A 13,499-nucleotide genomic window follows, 5' to 3' on the forward strand; every position below is an offset into this window, starting at 1 on the left:
GGCATTTTGCTGTGGTGCAAACCAGCTTGGACAAATGGCAAAAAAAAGCTCAGAACACAAATGTGCTTGGGTGGAGGGTAAAGAGATTAAGAAAAGGAGATAGTTTGTTGCCTGATAAATTCCTAACACTGGATGGTATTGTTTTGAACTGTTTCTTCTTTCCCCACGCCTCCTGTTCTTATTCCATTCTTTGCTTTCAGAATGTTTCAGGACTGTTGTTTTGTTTTGTTTTGTTTTTTAACATGGTTGCTGTCAATAAAGCCTAAGCAGTTCCAGGGAATCTGTCATTTGATTTCTTAAATGTTATGACCAGTAACAGTAGGCTTTCAGCCCAAGGGTGTCTGCCTTGAAGCAGGTTAAGCACACAGACACAAATTTTTTAGTGAGATAGTAAGCATAGCAAAATTACATTTGTGTTATCTCTGTTTTCTTCCTTCCACCCCTCTGTCATCTTTCTCAGGAAGATTGCCTTGTTACATTTGAAAAGCAGGCCGAAGGGGACCAGCATGGACTTTTTTATTGTGCCTGGTAAAACTGGGTTTGTAGCAGGAGTGAGGAACAGGAAGAAAGAGGGGAAAAAAAAAAGTAACTGGAAAACCTGAATTTTCTGTAGATACCAAATTCCCATGGAGATCAAGAGAAGGGCATAGCCAATTATGGCAAAAGCACTAGATTTCGCTATTCTGCAGGAAACTATTTTATATGTACCATCTATTTTACAGCTCTGCCTGAATATATCCAGACGCTTGTGTGAATTTGCCTGCTGAGCAGATGTCTGGCATTTCTGTTCCTTTTGGTACCCCCCTAAAAATAAAATGTTCTCTAGTTAAAATATATGAAATACATGAAAGTAAGTTTGCAAGCTGTAATGAGCTAACCATTATTTCTGTACTGTACTTTCACTTTGGGCCTGTCTTTTTTTTTCCAGTTCTTCTGCCATTTCTTAGTGGCTTTGGTTCTTGGCTTTGGGTAGCTTAGGGGCTTGGGTAGAGAAGCTCTGAGCATATGTGTCTGTCTAACAGCTGGGAGATGTAGAAAGTCATGATTCAGTTTTAGTTCTCTTGGCAGGTCATGTTAATTTTTCCGAACATGTTGGGTGTTTTCTGGAGTCTGAAATTAAAAGAGGAAACCCTTCTTTTTCTTGACTACTGCAGACTCAGCATACACAGTTGTGACAGCTCAAATGATCATGGAACATCTTGAACAGCTGTTTTTTTTGTTGGGAACATCACTCTTGTAAAACCCTTGTGAAAAATTGTTCTTATCAAATAGTGGTGATCAAGAGTTCACATGTGCTGTCGAGTACACAAGGATCTGGTTTGTTTCTTAGACCATGGTTTGCATTGGCACTAAACTGACAATTATTAATGTTTTCAGAAATCCCACTCAGTTTGCAAGAATGAATTTCATATCTATGGGGGAAGATGGTAGTGGTATTTTATTATCTCTGGAGGTTGCAGTTTCTGTTGTATTCACACTTGGGCCCTCCGACTTCCATCTTTTCTGTGTTGAGGAGGTTCTGGTTGGGAAGAAGCTTTTAGTTCTTTTGTTGAACCTGCTTGATTTGAGACAAAACTGGATAAGATACAACAGGATGACCTGAGATTGGTAGAGAAGGATGGGGTTTATTATATATATTAGAAAATTCATAGTGATAACCAATAAAAGAGAAACAATAGGGCATCCAACAGTCAAATACCATGGCAGAAAACCCCTCCACAATGTATGACTTTCCCTGGCCAAGAAAGACTCTAAAGAAATTGCCTGTTGAATAGGTCTTCCTTGGGGCCCACTGTGTTATACTACAGTGTTTGGGTTGCATATTTGCTGGGCAACGTGCCTCGAAAGCATTAATGCTGCACTGCATCTACTTTGTCCTGCATTTAGGTATTTTAGAGCTGAAACAAATAAAACACTGTATTTATAACCTGGAAGGCTGTGAGACAAAAACTTTTCTTACATTTTATTCATGCAATAATGCATTTTCAAAATATTGTAATGTCTTCAGCTTTGTGTATGTCAGGGAGCAAGAGACCCAGATTTCTTTACATAGCTGTAATATAAATAAGTTTTCATGTACTCTGAAGCTGCCTTCTGTCAGGAGCTTGATGTGATTTGACCCTGGTGCCTGTGGGAGTAGGAATCATTTTTGTCAAAAGTATCATTTATTTAGGATGCAACCAAATCCCCCCACCCCAAACCCAAATACAGACAACCCTTCTAGTTGAAGTTCAGTTCCTTTCCAGAATTTTTGCTATGTTACTGTGGAAATTCACAGCAATTTTTTTTTTTTTTTGTCTGGGGAGGTTTTGCGTGACAGATTGGGAGACTCTCTTTTCCTTTGCCACCTCTTCATAAAGCTGAACAGGGCTTGAAACTGATGCTGGTTTTGTCCTAATTTTTGTTGCATGCTGTTGACACATACAAATATAGGGAAAGGGAAAATGAGGTGAGCATGAAATGAGATGTATTTAAAGAGAGTGCCTGCTAGTGACACAGAAATATGGGGAAAGGGAAAATGAGCCAGTAACCCAAAATGTGAAAAATGGCACATCACATGTCCTGTTTCTGTTCAGAAACATTTCTCTTCCTTGGTGATGATGTTGCTGTGGACAGAGGTAACAAAAGGTCTATTATGCCATGTCCTACCAGAGCTCTAATCCTGCCTAGTATCCCACACTTTGGGATACCTGGTCTCTGATGTGTCACTCAATAGCTACAGCTAAGTACTTATCCATGCAGAAAAGTTTAATTACTTATACTATGCAGTTTTAAGTAGTTAAAATATTGGCTGTTTTCTTTCCTTGCCCTGGCAGAACATTCCCATTCTGCTATGTCTTCTAGCTTTAATTTTACACACCCAAGTAACAGAAGCTAAGCAGCTACTTTAGCCTTTTTCTCATCTACTTGAACAAAAGCCACAAATTAATGTATTGCCACCTGCAGCTAATTACTGCTGCTGCCAAATCTGCTGCCCTTCTCCCAATAACAAACAGAAGGAAACACGGTGATTTAAGCTTAGATGGTGGCAGGCAAGAAGTTGGTCATCAGTGCATCTCTGTGACAAGGAAAGCTGAGCACATCCTGGTCTATATTAGCAGGAATGTAGCCAGCAGATGGAGGAAAGGGATTCATCCCCACACTTCATCACTAGTGAGACTGTTTTGGAGTGTTATGACCAACTTTGGGCCTTCCAGCATGAGAGACATTGACAGACTGGAGCAAGCCCAGCAGAGGCTGTAGAGGTAGTCTGGGTCTTCATGTCTCTATGGGGTTGCATTAGTCTGGCTGTAACACTCTGAAGTTATGCTTCAGTTTGTACCAATATTTCTTTGCAGATAAGTCACTGGCATCTAGTACTGCTGTTTTGGGATATGGGAAAATGCAATTTTGTGTTCTGAAACAGCCGATAGGACTAAAAATTGTCTCCTGGCCCTTCTGAACTTTTCTTGTGCAAGAGGATCTTTGTTCACTTCAGTTTGAGAGACTTTATGTTAAGGGAAGGGCTGCTGTTAAGGAGAGCTGTTACACTTCCAATGTAGAAGGAAATGGCAGTGTTTAAATAGGGTTTTAAAGCTGGTGGTTCATTTTATTGTTTGTTCACCCAATTTTAAAATCTGTATATAGGTAATAAAACCAAACTTAAAACGTAAAAGCTGGGTAATACATACGTAAAGCTGAAAATAAAAGCTAATAACACTGTTTACCTTTTTGCTCTTGTTTTATTTTTAGGATTTCTTCTTTTATTCACTAGTATATGATCCTCAACAAAAGACTCTGCTCGCTGATAAAGGAGAGATTCGAGTTGGAAACCGATACCAGGCAGATATAACAGACTTACTAAAAGAGGGTAATTTCTGTAATTTATTTAAATTGTCAAGAGTCCACATTGAATGTGGCCGCTTCTATGTGTGCAGCCTGCCAAGGTGTGGGAGGTGGAGGTTCCCACTGCCAGGCCATGTGTACAAGGATGGTTGGGGTTTGTTGAGGCTGTTGCCCACTGAAGGCAATTAGTTCTGTTTCAAGCTGGTCTTTAAATGGGCACTTGTCCAAATGACAAATGTTGTTGAAATAAATTGAATTAATGGGCTCTCTCGGAGTTTGCACTCTTTTTATTAGGAGATTTCAGAATTTCCATGGGAAGCACAAATTTCCATCGTGTCTGTAAAAGCCTTTTGTGTTTTTAATCAAGACTCACTTCCCTATGAGAGCCCCTCCCAAATTACTGCCAGTTAAATGCTGTCTGCCCTCATCAATCTGCCCATTATTGCCGGGTGCCTTTTCCCTGGAGCCCTCTCCCATTCCCAGTGTTGGCTGCCAGCCTAGACTTCTCACCTGCAGAACAGGCAGAGGGAAGAATTTGCTGGCTGGAGTGTGTGGTGAGATCTCAACCTGCCCCCACTGTGTCATGGAGCAGTAGGACACAAGGACCCTGGCCCAAGGAAAGGGAGTAGCAGCAGTAAGCAATACTAGTTACCAAACAGTAACTAACTTTAGATTTATTTGTCTCTGCACAGACAAATCCAAAAGATCACCACCCTACAGATCCAAAAGTGGGTGGAGAAACTGAGAGGGATGGGGAGTGTTGGCACCTAACTGTTCTTTCCTGAGCCCTGTGCAATGCATGGGGAAAGGTCTGTCAGTACCCTTCTCCTAAGAGACCAAGGGTTGTGACCCATGTTGGAAAGGCCCTATCCAGACTGAATAGGCCAAGATGTGAAAGCAGTGAGATGCCTCTGCTGTCTTTGGGAGCTTTGCTGATATTGTTAGTCTCATGTGAGAACAGGCAAACAAATGGGTCAGGACTCTTGTTTAATTTGTCTATGAAACTGGTATTTATTCAACAGCTGGGCAAGCATCCTAAGTGAGGGTGAACTAATTTGAAAGGAATCCTCTTCCCTCAGTGGGCCAACATGGGCTTCAGAGAGGATAATCTCCAGATGTTCTAAAGGGAACAGAAAGAAGAGGAAAAAAGTTTCTCCTGTGTTTTTCCAGGGTGTTTTGGTTTGTATAGAATTGGGAAAATAAAAACAAGAGTGTCTGATGCCATGACTTACCCCTTAGAAAGCAGCTGACGTGAGTTGGTTTGTATAGAATTGGGAAAATAAAAACAAGAGTGTCTGATGCCATGACTTACCCCTTAGAAAGCAGCTGACGTGAGTTGAACCAGTTACTTTTTGCCTGCTCAGAGCAGCTGGGAGTGTGTCTGTTTTCCTGAAATTGCTGCAAGATAAAGGAGGAAGAGAGGAGCTGAGGAAAGAAACTGGAAAGAAACTGTCTAGTTTGGAGAAGGATGTACTGTTTGCCATGACATGTCCTTTGAAACCAGTTATTGAAAATCTGATTGCCTGATTCAGACGAGCTGTGTTGCTGTGTCTGGCAAGATGAAACTGTCACGTACAAATAAGTGAATAAAATTTTCTCAGTGGCCTGTCAGACAGAGTAACTAAGATGGGCTAAGAGTGACATTATCGTGAGATAAAAAATAATCTAGAAAGTACTTGTATTTTGAAAGAACCATGCTAAGCATTTCTGATTTGTTTTTCAACCAGGTGAGGATGATGGAAGAGATCAGTCAAAACTTGAAACAAAAGTTTGGGAAGCCTTTAACCCACTAGTAGACAAGCAGATAGACCAGTTCCTGGTGGTAGCACGGTAAGAAGCTTTTACCTCTCTTTTGGAGAAGTAAATGTCAGTAACTCTTCCAGGCACTTAAAGTTCTTTATTAGTATGAATGTGAGTTTTGGTTGCTTGATTCACTTGCTCCATTTTGAAAGATGGACATTTTACATGCCTTCCTGGGAATTGCATGACTTTAGGAACAGCTTCTCAGATTTACAACTTAAACAGTTTCATTAAGGAAGAGCAAATGGCATGTAAAACTGATCCTGAAATTGGTGAGGTTTTTCAAATGCTTTGACCAGCGTGCAGCAGACTTAGTGAGCTAAATTCTTGACGGTTGCTTGCTCGGTCCATTTTCTGCCTTTTTCAAATCTAATGACATTTTGACATCCATTAACAGTTTGCTAAGAATTCTAGTAAATGCTTTTGATGGAGCAAGGACCCTTTCGAAGGCCTAGATTCAAAAAGGTAGGCACAATAAAGTAGAACCCTGCAAATCTGTACTGATGATGTTCTTATTTAAGCCGAAAGCAATCTTTCTTCATCAACTTTTCGTTTTTAAAAGGTTCTTGAACTAATTCATTGTTATGCATTTATGTAAACAGAAGACTATATTAAATTTTAGGCCATCATAGCAATTGGTGACTGAATAATTCAGAGAAAAAAATAAAAAGGTAACACGCTTCACATTCTGTGTGGTTTAGGTGCCTGCTGCAGCCAGGGGCTTTAGCCCTGGAAAACAGAGTTAAGCCTTTTTGGATGAACCCTGGATCTGTCAGCCTTCTGGTTCTTTCTTTTTCCCCCCTCTTTTGTTTTCGTGTGGGTTGGTTTGGAGTGACTGTAGAGCTCCTTTGTGGTGGGGTTTTCCACCTTGTGTAGGCTTCTGGTGGCAAAACTGGTTTTAGTGGTTCTTTCTGTCTGTTCAGTGCTGCCCGCTGGGTTTGCCAGTACAGCCACTCTAATGAGAAGCACTGAAAAAATTCCTTCTGTCCAGAATCAGCAAAGCATTCCAGTTTATAATTAGTTCACACACACACACACACAAATATCAGTTCAGCTAAAGCTGGGGATGGGGGAGTTGGGAAGTAGGGATGATGGGGATAGTGACTGGGAGGCCGAGGAGAGGGTGAAGTGTGAATCACCACAGACACTGGGATGGGGGAGGCTGCTTTGGATTTTGGCCAAAATTAGATGTTTGATGACAACTAGGGCTTAAACATTTACCTTTCCTATTCCTGCACTGCTTGGCACTAGTGTGTTCCTCTGTGGGCTCAGCTAGTTTTGGGAAGTGATCTGAGTGGAGGGGGAAAAACCTGACCCACCTTCTTTTTGTTGTCGTAGTTGCTCAGAGGAGTTCAACTCCAGTTCCCTTGTGCAGGAAGACAAGTGTTTCACCCATGTGATGTAGCAAGCAGGCAGGGGAGTAGGAATGTCGAGAATCGATGTTTATGTTAAAGGTTCCTTCAATTAATTTCTTTGGGAATAAGATGAAGAGCATGGGGATTGTAACCTCAGATGCAGAAATGACGGGTATTGTGAAGTATTCGAGAATTGCTGTGTTCTTATGCAGGCTTTATAATAAATATTATATAATATTAAGTTGTAAAATAAATATTGTTTTTAATGTCACTGAAACCTTTAGAAAAATGTTTGCATTACTGCATTTTTCCTGTATGGTCTTGGCATCTGTCTCTATACCTTCAGACAATGCAGCACTGCTCTTGTGATTGTGGAAGAGACTATTGCCATTCATAAAGCTTGCTTGTGCTCAGTTCCTTTTATAGCTTAAATCTGTTGAGAGGTAAGGGATAAGAGAGCAGGTCAGAACTCCCTGTTGGTCATCCTTCAGTCTTTCTCTGTTTCCTCTCCTATGCCTAAGCCTCTGTGGTCATACGAATTAAGTAAAGCGTTGATAATAACAAACCACATCGAAGAGAACGGTCTCTGGCTCAGAATGAGCAACAAATCACATCCTCTTGTAACTGAGAAAGTGTTGGCTGGGTGTTTATATTTGTGCTGGGTTTGCATGCAAAGTTAGTGCTGTGTTTAATTTCTTTCAGGTCTGTTGGTACTTTTGCCCGAGCGCTGGATTGCAGTAGTTCTGTCAGACAGCCAAGTTTGCACATGAGTGCTGCAGCAGCCTCCAGGGACATCACACTGGTGAGATTTTTTTAAGAGGACCTTAAGTTTGTGAGAGATGCAAAATATTCACCTCAGCAACAACAGTTGGCAAAGAGAGAGGGGCAGATGGATTGTAATTGTGGCCTGCTGTGAAGCAGACCTTGTCTTTGTAAAGGAATTCTTTAGTTACAGATGAAGTAACTTTTTCTGGCCTTGGGCCTCCTATGATCCGTCATGGATAGTTCTGTGAGGTTTTTTTATTGTTGTTTTTTAGTTTTATTAAAATATTCTGATGACATGCTTTGCAGCCCATCTCTTGCATGGGCTTGGTAGCTGCCTTGAGAAGAATGCAAATGATTGTCTGCTTGTCTGCAATGTTACAGTGCCAGAGTGCCACTCCTCATCATTTCCCCAACACCAGACTGTCACTGGCATCCTTGGGCAAGATTGTCTAGGGGAAAAGCTTGTGGTCAGATAAGAAATGCCAGTGGATCCAGTTGTTCTCTTTGATGAGCTCCATTTTAGAATACTTGAGGAGTGGTATTGTTGTTAACATTTTATAATCATAAATGTTGCTGAGTAGATCGAGGAAAGAGAAAACTTGAACTTTTATGCGTTTACTCATATCAATTCCTCCCTCGCAGCTTGTTCTCAGCCCTTGTAAATCACAAGTTGCTCAGCTTTCTGAGGAGTAATTGCTCCTGAGAGTCATTCTTTTTTCCTACTCAGCTGTGATGTGCAACTTAAATCTTTTTTGGGGCTTCTGGCCTTTGGGGGGAACAGTATGTGCATGTTGCTACTCTTATTTTTCACATAAGCAATTTTTGTGGTACTTAACAGGGCTGCTCAATCTTTGGGGGAGTGGGTCTATCCCTAACTAACAGTATTGCTGCAGTAGTGGTGCTGAGTAGGAATTATTGATACACAAGGGCTTGTATTCCACACCCCCCACTATTGCTAGTGAATGTTAGACTTGTATGCTGACAATTGCAGTGAGTCTGAGATTGGAACAGTTTTTACTGACTTTGTTTGGGGTATAGAATACTGCACTCCCAAATCTTGGTGCAGCATTTGTCATTGCTGTTTCACTGCTAAGCATTTCCCCCCCTCCAGATGCTTGTCCTTACATTTCTCTTTCTCCTTTGCAACCATGTAGTTCCATGCTATGGATACTTTGCACAAAAATGTCTACGACATTTCCAAGGCAATCTCTGCGCTTGTGCCACAAGGTGGGCCGGTCCTGTGCAGAGATGAGATGGAGGAGTGGTCTGCTTCAGAGGCAAACCTCTTCGAGGAAGCACTAGAAAAATATGGAAAAGATTTCACTGACATTCAGCAAGATTTTGTAAGTATATAAAGGAAGGGCCCCCGTGGTGACCGGTTCTGATCAGTGACAGAGCTGGTTTGCAGCTTGTCTAAACTGTGTTGTTTTTCCTCGTGTTGAAGAAGAGGGCTTTGAACTAGAGCATGTGTCTTGCTGTAAAGTGGGGAAAAGCAGACCTCATACTGATGACAGCCTGTTGTACAGTCAGAATTTCAAATCATGGATGATTGCTTTTCCTTTAGAGATGTTAATTTAGAATCATCTGCTCCACTACAGCTGAGGGAGGATTTAGGAAAGTGTTGTGACAGCCGAGCTGCTCTAGATTAATTTGTGTTTGAAGGAGAGTAAGTACTGGACCTTCTGAAATACGAAAATGTAGTCACTCTTACAATGTGATTTCAGAAAGGGCCTTTGAATGGAATCCTGGACATCCCAGGGAAGTGTCCTGTATTTTGGCCAGAGCTCCGTGCTAGGTGCTCAGCCCGTAGATTGAATGGAGCACTGTAAGGAGAGCCAAGTTTCTCTGTGTCACTGATTAAGTCCTCTGGAACAAAATAAGTAGTCTCACTGTTGCTTGTCCAATGCTCTAATCTTTTAGACAGAGGGACTTGAAAACAGCACAACACTCTGTGGTCCTGCTGAAATCCTCGTGCTTCTCATGCAGAGAATAGAGCTGGCAGAGCACGATTCTGTTAGTAGTTTGTTTTGGTTTTGTGTTTTGGTGGTTTTTTGTTTGTTTTTTTTTTTTTAATAGGCCAGCTCCATTGAAGCCAAGTAAATTGGAACTGGGATACTGTAGTTGTGGCTCTTGCTTGAGTCTCTCCTTCTCAGAGAGTCTGTGCCTGTGGACTCCCTTCCACACTGTGCCTCTCTTGAATGGTTTACTGTGGAGCCAATGCACCATGAAGATCTACCTGTAACCTGCTCCACTTCTACTCTGAAAACTATGTTTCTGAAAGGGCATTTAATTTAACCTGTGTCCCATGTGCATCTGATGTCCTTGGGAGATTCAGACACTGACTTGTCTTCTATTTTTTTTTCCGTGAGGAGGGTTAGTAGTTGCAAGATTCTGCTACAAACTGTCAGTGAGAGGAATCCTGTGAATTTGTGAGTCTGTGTGCCAGCTCCCTTCAATGACTGCTGCTTTTCCTTTGTGTCCCTAGCTCCCATGGAAGTCCTTAACAAGCATAATAGAATATTACTATATGTGGAAAACTACAGACAGATACGTTCAGCAGGTAAGAGAGTCAGAATCACCTCTTCCATTCTAACCAAAGTTGCTTTTCTTGCCTGTGAAACTGAGCCTTGTTGCTTTATTCTCCCTCTTGGGGTTCAGCCTTTCCGTTAGGTGGGTTCTGTTCTGATCTGAACGATCTGTCACTAAACACTTCAGCTGCTCTGTAGATACAAACAGGTAGCAGTGGCAGGAGTACACTGTTTTCATGTTTGCTGCTACCCTGTTGGTTTGGAGCTTTCCAATGTCTGTTTTGGAATTCAGCAGAGGAAGGCAGTGCAGTTACTTTCTGCCTGTAGAGTTCAAGGTCAGCATTAACTTCACTGACTTTTTTTGGGGGGGGTCAGCTGCTGTACAAGAGGCACCCACGCTGATGCATGAGACTCCCCCATGTAAGCTCTGCAAGTGAAGTGTTTGTCTGGGAAGTGTTGATGGCTCAAATTCCCAGACACGTTATACTTGAGAATCAACTTTGACTGGTGTTTACAATCATTTTTATCTCTACGTGTTTAAATATGAAGGCTGGTTGGTTCCTGAAATAAAGCAAGCACAGTTGAAGCAACATGCAAAATTTTGCAGAGTGTCAGTTGCTGAAAACTACTTACAATATTTAATAGGAAAATCAAGTAAAAGAAGGGAGAAATTTAAAATGCTGAGGCATCTATTTGAAGGATCAGAAAAATTGGAGTTAATGAAAATACTTTGCCTTAACATGCTTCCTTGGAAATTCAGCCTGAGATGCCTGAGGCATTGACCAATGTTTGCCATGTGCTAATATTTGGGCACCTTGATCTTAACGTGATTTTTTGTTTACCATTTTCTTTCTGGTCAGGACACTGTTTAAATTGTAGAAGGGTCCTCAGGACAAACAAGAAACATAACTGATACCAAAAAAAAAGACTTTACTTTTAATAAAATTATTAATGGCATCCTCATTCCAATATTTTCCCAAGTTCATTCTTTGACTGAAACTTTTCCTTCTGGCAAGGAAGGTAGGAAAGTGGGATGGTGATGGAAGCTGGTGGGGAAAAATGGTTCTGGAGAAATGAAGGCATGGTCTTTCCTTCCCCATTGCTATTTCCACTTCCATAAAGTTTGTCATTACATAAGAAAAACTGCAGAAGGGATAACTGTGCAAAATACTTTATTTGTTCTTGCAGCAGTTAAAAACCACAACAAACTTACATTTTCTTGTACTGTTTCGCTCTATTCCTGTGCACTGGGTTTTCTATCATGGTTATATGGTACCTTACATGTACTGCCCCGGAGTCTACCAGGGAGTGGTATTTGGGGAAAACTTCCAATTAGAGACTCTGCACTTAGGAGACAGTATGAGTGAGTGTAAGCTGAACTGGTTGAAATTGCAGTGCAGAGATACCACATCAATTAAATCTGAACTGAGCCGAAGACCTCATCTCAAATTCCTGGCTTGTACGAGCAAATAATACCATGAAACATTTATAAAAAAACTTGAAAGGGCTATGAATATGTAACCACAAAGAAAGCATAGGAAATTGTAGTTGAAATAATGGTGTATTACATTTATATTCTACTTGATGAGTGCAAAGTCTTTGGCAAAGCACATCTGTTGCCACTTATTCCATCTGTTTCTTCATCATGTTTGATCTATGCAGAATCTTTCCTTGGTCTATTACCACAAAATGGTTTGGGGGCTAATAGCATTTGTGTACATAAGATATTGAAAATATGCAAAGTAAGGATATGAAAAGTGTGTATCCCAAGTTACACTTCCACTTCCCTCTTTCCAAGAAGACGATTAAATTATATTTCAAGTCTGTATGTTATTGTCTTTAATAAAAGTATTGATAACTTGCTTATTCTCGTAGAATCTTTGAATGAAGACTAAAAGTCCATTTAAACTGTCTGTTTCTGTGAGTTACAAAACATAGGAATAAAGATTTTTCTCACCAACCAATTGCCTGCTTGGATGAAAAAGCAACAGTTACTTGGGAGCTGTTTACATCCTTCTGTGTTTCCCTTGACAGTTTCTTGGCATGAGAAAGCACTGCTATAATCCTGAAGTAGAATCTATCTCTTTCTTACCCCTGAGGAAGGGACATTTTCAGTTGCCTTCAACAGAAGGCCCGTTCTGAGAACTCAACAATAAAGTGTACTCATGCTTGGTGTACCTAAGATGGAAAGGCTTAATGCAGCACTTCCTTGTCTTGTGAGTAGGACACTCACAATATTGAGATACGTGCAAATTGACTTCTTTTGGAGCGTGCACTTGGATCTCTGATCCAGTAATTTTTATTTTACCCCATGCTTTTGAAGATTACCAGCATAATCAGGAGTTCAGTCGTTTCAAGGGAAGGACTGACCCTCCAAGAACAGAACTGCTAGAAGGAGTAATTCTACTGCAATGTCAACACAGAATTTGTGGTTTAATGTAGGCTCCTGAACGCCTCTCCAAAGTGATCCCAAGAGCTGTCCTGTCAAAGACACCCTTTCAGAGTTGTTCTGAAGAAAATGAGTGTGGTGCATTCCAGATTCAGCATCTCGGGTCCCCTTTGAATGCATTCTTTTTTTGGGACAGATTTCCTGTGTTAATTCACAAGATAATATATTTCTGACTCAGGAAGATTTGAAATGGCATTGACCAATTTATCTGCTGTTTGTTGGCTTCCTTCAGTGCTTTGAAAGCTTTCCGAATTGATGTGATGTCTGGCTACATTTTCCTTCAGTGTAGAGGTTGAGTTCTTACCTAGTGGTGAATTCCAGGGTGATTTTTTTATTTTTTTTTTTAGATATTTGTAAATGCTTCTACTGTTTTGCATATCATGAGGGGAAGTCCTAAAAACTTTAAAAACGTTAAACTTTTCTTAGGTTGAGAAGAACTCTGACATGGAGGTGGTAGATGACTTGGAATTAGTCATATGCTTTCTGAGAGTGAAAGGCTTTACTTCTTGCATTTTATTTGTGTCTGAGGAGCAAGTAACTTCAAGAGGAAGGTCAAATACTATGAGTTTCCACTCTTCTATTTCTTATGTGGAAGCGCCATTAGAAAAGTGTAGGAGGAGTAGACAGAGAATATTGGTTTTAAGGTATGTATAGTATTGGGAAGATACTGGAGAAAGTGGAAGTGCCCTTATGTTTGACTCAGTGAGGTAGGGAGCTCTGGGACAGTCTTGATGCAGATAGGAAACATCTTTATTAAGGAAACAAGCCTGCTTTGTA

The 13,499-nt window shown here is 40.9% G+C and overlaps 1 protein-coding gene across 5 annotated transcripts in view; it reads left to right on the forward strand.

Annotated features, from left to right (window-relative positions):
• Positions 1–13,499, forward strand: part of MTA1 (metastasis associated 1) — a 77,265-nt gene that overhangs the window by 27,360 nt on the left and 36,406 nt on the right. For all 5 annotated transcript variants that reach the window (XM_027713286.2, XM_027713289.2, XM_039389780.1 and 2 more), the window contains exons 6-10: positions 3,733–3,850; positions 5,553–5,655; positions 7,683–7,782; positions 8,900–9,088; positions 10,231–10,305. In XM_027713286.2, the coding sequence (XP_027569087.1) occupies positions 3,733–3,850; positions 5,553–5,655; positions 7,683–7,782; positions 8,900–9,088; positions 10,231–10,305 (585 nt within the window). The remainder of the gene's footprint in view (positions 1–3,732; positions 3,851–5,552; positions 5,656–7,682; positions 7,783–8,899; positions 9,089–10,230; positions 10,306–13,499) is intronic.

Source organism: Pipra filicauda, unplaced genomic scaffold, assembly GCF_003945595.2.
Source record: "Pipra filicauda isolate LSUMZ 115617 unplaced genomic scaffold, ASM394559v2 scaffold76_size2844353_pilon, whole genome shotgun sequence".
Lineage (NCBI taxonomy): Eukaryota > Metazoa > Chordata > Aves > Passeriformes > Pipridae > Pipra > Pipra filicauda.